Here is a 5,979-nt window from a genome sequence, read left to right on the forward strand (position 1 = left end):
TATATATATATATATATATATATATATATATATATGTATATGTGAAATAATAATAATAAAATACATGATACAAGAAGAACAAAAACAAAACATGAGGAATACAATCCAGCAAGGTATTTATGGCAACCACATGCCACCACACCACACCTGAAACACAAAGAAACCTGTCTACACAAGTAATCAGTTGTACCAACACCATTAGGTATTTTCGGTACTTTACCAACACTACTGAAAGTGAAAGCTTGTCCTAGCAGAAAACTTAGTATGGATGATTGACTACAGTCAGTCATGAACATGCAAATCTTTCATGCATGTCCAATAAGTACAGCATGCAAAAAAGACTGAATGCTGAATTAGGACATTACTTTTTTCTACTTTAAAAACACTTGTGCATTGTTTCACAGATTTGCCCAAACTGCATTAAGCAGTTCTTAACATGAATAAAACACACGGCTCGTGTTCTTTCCAATCACGTGACAAACAGAAGACAAGTAATATCCCTAAGCATTCCAGAGCATGAGAGACGCCCTCTCTTCTTATCCAGGTATAAATGCAACTCCCTTTATTCTTTTCTACAAATAGCTCAGGAGGAGTTTTGCAGTGACAACTCCTGAATGTCTCGAATGATGTAAGTACTACAAACTAATTCTCTCTCACCGGAAAAATCTGAATAAATTACTTTGGAATACACTTTTACAACAAGCAAAACATTAAATGTTATGTAAAATACAGTTTATTGATGTAGTTATGTAATTAATTAATAAATTTTTGTGTTCATAAACTTGTTTGCGTCGATTAGTTAGTTGTGCAGAAATTTAATTTATTTCTATGTGGATTTTTTTTTAAACCACAGACAGACATGCTGTATTAGGAAAATTATCACAACTTTACAAGAATTTCCAGAGTTTTGAAAATGGAAGCATCAGGAAAACTGCTGTCATCACGACTGCTTTCCCTGCTGAAGAACGGACAATGGGGACATGATGATGTCGTTAAGTTGTTTAAAGCCCTCGTGGAGCAATGTAATGGCAGAAATGAAGATTTTCACACATGGATGATGAGAATCCTTCATCAAGTGGAGATTCACAAAATAAGTGTGTCTGATTTGACATCGAATGACAGTAACATTGTGGATCAGGTTGAGGAAGAAATTAATAAAATAGCCAAAAACACTGATGAGAAAACACTGGATGAGATTATGAAGGAAATCTGTGAACAAGCAGTTATTGATGAAGAAATGATGGCACAAGTGAAAGATATTGTGTCTTCTGTCTCCAAATGTCTATCATATTCCACAGCACCACATCTACAAGGAATAAAGGAAAGTTTGTTTAAACTCTGCAAAGCTGTAGAAAAGACAGTGAAATATAAACCTCGCCTGACTCAGATGGTGAGCTGGTGCATTCTGGTTCTTTCTAAATCAAGTCGGCTGGTTCAGGTTGGAACAGGAGAAGGAAAGTCGTGTATCGTGGCAATGTTTGCAGCATATCAGGCCATGATGGGAAACACCCCTGACATCATCTCCAGTTCTCCTGTACTTGCCAAAAGAGACGCTGAAGAATGGTCTGCATTTTATAAGAGACTGAATATCACTGTTGACGTCAACACCAATAAATCAGAAGACAAAGAGCTGAAGAAGTGCTATGAATGTCAGGTGGTCTACGGTACGACTGACAGTTTTGCAGGTGATTTTCTGAGACAGCGCTTCCACAGAAAAGATGTGAGACCTAACAGAGAGTTTCAGTGTGTTATAGTGGATGAGGTGGACTCGCTAATGCTGGACAAAGGTCTTGAAGTGGTTTATTTGAATAGTAATATGCCTCTCATGGAAACTTTGAATGGATTACTGGCTGAAATTTGGTTTGTCATCAACCAGCTGAAGCGTTTAGACTCTGGAGAGATTTTAGGACCCATTCGGCTCCTCTCTCAGATTCTGTCTGAAATCATGCATGAACATAAAAACACTTATAAAGTCAGTTTTGTGCAGAATGCTGTAGATGAAGCAAAACAACTAGATAATGCAAGTTCTGCTGAAACAGAAGCATTTTTAACCATGTTTGTGAGAAACTTCCCCGAATATTCCTTTAAACTTTATCAGGAAGGTCCTGATGGGAATTTAGAGAAACTTAATGAGATCAGTCCCAGAGGTACAACTAAGAAACAAGCAATATCTGTTCTGCTCCTGGGAAATGGAAAATGTCGTTTAGTGTACTATGAGGACTCTCTAGTTAAATCATTGGGTAAAATGATTAACAAGTATTTGCAGTATGAATCAAAAGGGGAACAACATGAATCTTGTATCCCAGGCTTTCGAGATCTCATTGATGGAAAGTTGCAAACCTGGATTGAAAATGCTCTGCAAGCCACCAAAATGACTGTGGGGCATGAATACATTTTTCATGGAGATGGAGTTGTTCCTGTCGATTACAAATGCACTGGTATCGTGCAGAACAACATGAGATGGGGGGAAGGACTTCAGCAGTTCCTGGAGATGAAACACCAAACTAAACTGTCTAACATGAGTCTAATCACAAACTTCATGTCTAATGTGGGTTTATTTAAGAAATACAAAAATATCTATGGGATCACGGGAACTTTGGGTGACCAAACAGAGCTTGACATGCTGAAGAAACTCTACAATGGCAATGAGACGTGTAAGATTCCCTCATTTAGACGAAGGAAACTTTATGAGTTGGAGGGTTTGGTGATAGCTGAAGAAGACGAGTGGATCAGGACCGTCTGTAATGTTGTTAAACATCAAGTGACCTCTACAGTTTATCGAGGTCCACGAGCAGCTCTCGTCATCTGTGAAACCATCAATCGTGCAGAAATATTTCACAAGACTCTTGCAGACACCATCTCAAAAGACAAACTAAAACTTTATGTGAATAACAACATGGATAACTCTAAGATAATATATAATAAAGTCCAAGCGGGGGACGTCATCATTGCAACTAATCTAGCAGGTCGAGGTACAGACCTAAAGGTCAGTGAAAGTGTAAATGAGGCAGGAGGTCTGTTTGTGGTGCAAACCTTCTTACCTCTGAACGTCCGTGTTGAACAGCAAGCATTTGGACGAACGGCTCGTCAAGGAAGTCCAGGATCTGCTCAAATCATCATGTGTGCCAGTCATTTCTCTGACTCTGTTAAACTAGTGATGAGCCTAAACACATCTTTTACCAGTTTATTCAGCCATCTGAACCGTCTTACTACACTGATGTCACGTCTTACAAGTATATTGATGCCACGTGGATCCACAGAGGGTCTTTTTGAGGAAGCAGTTAATCATTACCTGAAACATAACAGCTTTCAAAGTCATAAGGCAATGGTCTCTGCTCTCACAGGACTCTTAACAATGAAATCATTCCCATGCATGGAAAGCAATCTGGAAAAGGCAAAAGATGCCAGAAATATTCTGGTGAACATCAGACTCTCTGGGTTCCTTGAAAAAGACATTCCAAAAATCACAAAAAAGGAAGATATTTTTTCTGTCTACCTTGAAATTTTGAATGGCGTTTATGAAGATGATGTTTTTTCAGACCAGCGTGATGTAATCGTGTCCTCTCTTCATGAGTGCTGGGGTTTGTGGCTCCTGATGAACTCCAGTGAGGAAAAGCCCACTGAGACGATGAAGGAACAGCTGAAGCTGGACTTGTCGAGTGCAAAGCGAAAACTTTTGTGCAAACAGTCCCCATCCTCCATGGTCTACTATTACATAAGATCTGGGAACAATCTCCGTGAGAAGGGCCACCTTACTGAGAGCATTGAGATGTTCACCAAAGCTTTGGGGGACGGTATTTGCTGGGAGATTATTCCTCTCTATAATCGTGCATTGGCCACTATTAAGAAGAAAGACATTGGCTATATTGCACGAGCATTGGCTGACCTGCAAAGGGCTGACATGGCAATAGATTCATACAAGTCTCATCTGGCACAGATTCTGACATATGTGAAGTCATCAAGCCAAGAGCCAAAAGTGGACGGGGATACTTTGCTCTCCAAACAGTTTAGAGTGAAGTATATGATTGTAGATCTACTCAAGATGAACATTCAAGACTCTGTAATAAAGTTGAAGAGGGTTGAAAGCAGAGGAGGAAATGTGAGACTGTCAGAAAAACATACAGTTTTTCTGGCAGAAGGCTTGATGAAGTTTGTTATAAGCAGAAGAGATATACGCCTGGCTGAAATCTTTGCAATTGTTCTGATAGATGACTTTATAACGAGAGCTGAAATCAAACGAGAAGATGTGAACCTGGCTGAAAAATTTGCCAAATTTTGGCCAGAAAACTTTATGAAGGGGGCTGAAATTGGAGGAGATGTGAAGCCGCCTGAAATACTTTCTTGCAGAAGAACTTCTTCCTTTCTGCCTGGTGACTTTCTGGTAGAAGATCTGATTCTCAGTCCAGTACGAGTTCTGATAGAGCTTCTAGTGGAATTTGAACATATTAGGTCTTTGGGTCTTGACAACATTTACTCCTTGGACACCATATTTTCTTTCAGTGGCTTTTTGTCAAACATGTTTAAATAATCTTGAAATGTCTTGATGTGCTATCAGAGGTGGACAAATTTACACACATGTACACACATACACACATTTGTATTTATAAAGGACTGTTATTCAAATGACTTCACATTTATGTGTTTGTCATGTGGATACAAACTTACTAGGAATATGCCTCTGAAAAAAAAAATATTGAATTTGAAAAATGTCAATTATGAAAGATATTAGAAATACATACAAAGATAATACACCATATTCATGGTTAAATTAGTAAGATATTATGCTGTGTATTTATCTATGCTCTATTTACAAATAAGTGAAAAAGTGAACCTACATGTATTGGAATTATGTAAAAACAACAACAAGGAAATCAGAAGATCATTATCATTTTCTTTTTCTCATTTGCCTTTAATTTCTGATGTGATTTTTGTTTGATGTTTTAATAGACCAGCGATACTTCACAAATTATATATCAAGGAGTACTTATGGAATCAATATGGTGAAACAATAAAGTAACTATTTACTTAAGGTGGCCAATTTGCCTGTTGCCCATTATTTGTTCTGTTCTCCTTGTTTCTGACTGTTGATTGAGAATGGCTTATTTGGTGCTTGTTCGTCATATTACAGCATCATTCATGTGCAGTACATTTCCATCCATGTACACATATTTTGGTTAAAATCTAAAATATTTTAGAGAAAGAAATCTTTTGTCACATTTTTTACACAATTCATTAAACAATTAAATTACTTCACGTCATGGAGGCCACACTAACATCATTAAAAAATAATGAAATGTTTAAAACTAAATGTTTTCTTAGGAATATTGCTTTAATATTCAGTTGTAATCAATTTGAATAAGTTTTGTTTGTCATGCTGAGTCCCAACCGCATTTAAATCCAGCAGTGAATCCTCTAAATAAGGATTTGGTTCCTTGAATCTTTCTCTAGACTGCGGAAATTTTCATAATGATAACCATAGCTGATTTCTGTTATGGAGTAACCAGAACATGAGACATGCGGATCCATGTGCAAAGCTTTTATTAAGACGTGGTCATAAACAGGCATAGGTCAGACATAGGCAAACTGGTATGTAGAAGACAAGGCAAGGGTAGTCCGGTAAGCAAGCGAGGGTCAGTCGACGACGAACGTAATCCAACAGGGCGAGACTAGAGAGATAATCCAGGTACAAAGCAAAGGTCCAGGCAGGGGCAAACAGTATCCGAACAGGGCAAGACGAGAGAGGTAATCCAAAGTACACAGGCAATGATCAGAAGACGAGGAAACAGACAAGGCAAGACTAGGCTAGACTACGAAACTTAAAGCAGGCTCCGTAACGTAGCTATCACAACTAGCGATATGCACATACAATACTCGGCAGCCTGAGTGAGTGTTATTTAGTGAATGTGTGATTGGTTACAGCTGTGTGCAATCAGTGTTGTGTGCAATCAGTGCAATGGATGATGGGATATGTAGTCCGGG

At 38.3% G+C, this 5,979-nt stretch overlaps 1 protein-coding gene across 1 annotated transcript; it reads left to right on the plus strand.

Moving 5' to 3' along the window:
* The first annotated feature begins 913 nt into the window (after positions 1–913).
* LOC107747404 (protein translocase subunit SecA-like) lies at positions 914–4,528 on the plus strand. Its single transcript, XM_016561879.1, has 2 exons — positions 914–4,139; positions 4,389–4,528. The coding sequence occupies exons 1-2, from the start codon at positions 914–916 to the stop codon at positions 4,526–4,528; spliced, it is 3,366 nt and encodes a 1,121-aa protein (XP_016417365.1).
* Positions 4,529–5,979: the final 1,451 nt, after the last annotated feature.

This window comes from Sinocyclocheilus rhinocerous, unplaced genomic scaffold, assembly GCF_001515625.1.
Source record: "Sinocyclocheilus rhinocerous isolate Xijiao unplaced genomic scaffold, SAMN03320098_v1.1 scaffold30249, whole genome shotgun sequence".
Classification (NCBI taxonomy): domain Eukaryota; kingdom Metazoa; phylum Chordata; class Actinopteri; order Cypriniformes; family Cyprinidae; genus Sinocyclocheilus; species Sinocyclocheilus rhinocerous.

Coding starts and splice junctions, on each gene's coding strand:
- LOC107747404 (XM_016561879.1), top strand. CDS start 914: ATGGAAGCATCAGGAAAACTGCTGTCATCACGACTGCTTTCCCTGCTG. Junction 4,140..4,388: donor TACAGTTTTTCTGGCAGAAG/GCTTGATGAAGT, acceptor TTCTGGTAGAAG/ATCTGATTCTCAGTCCAGTA.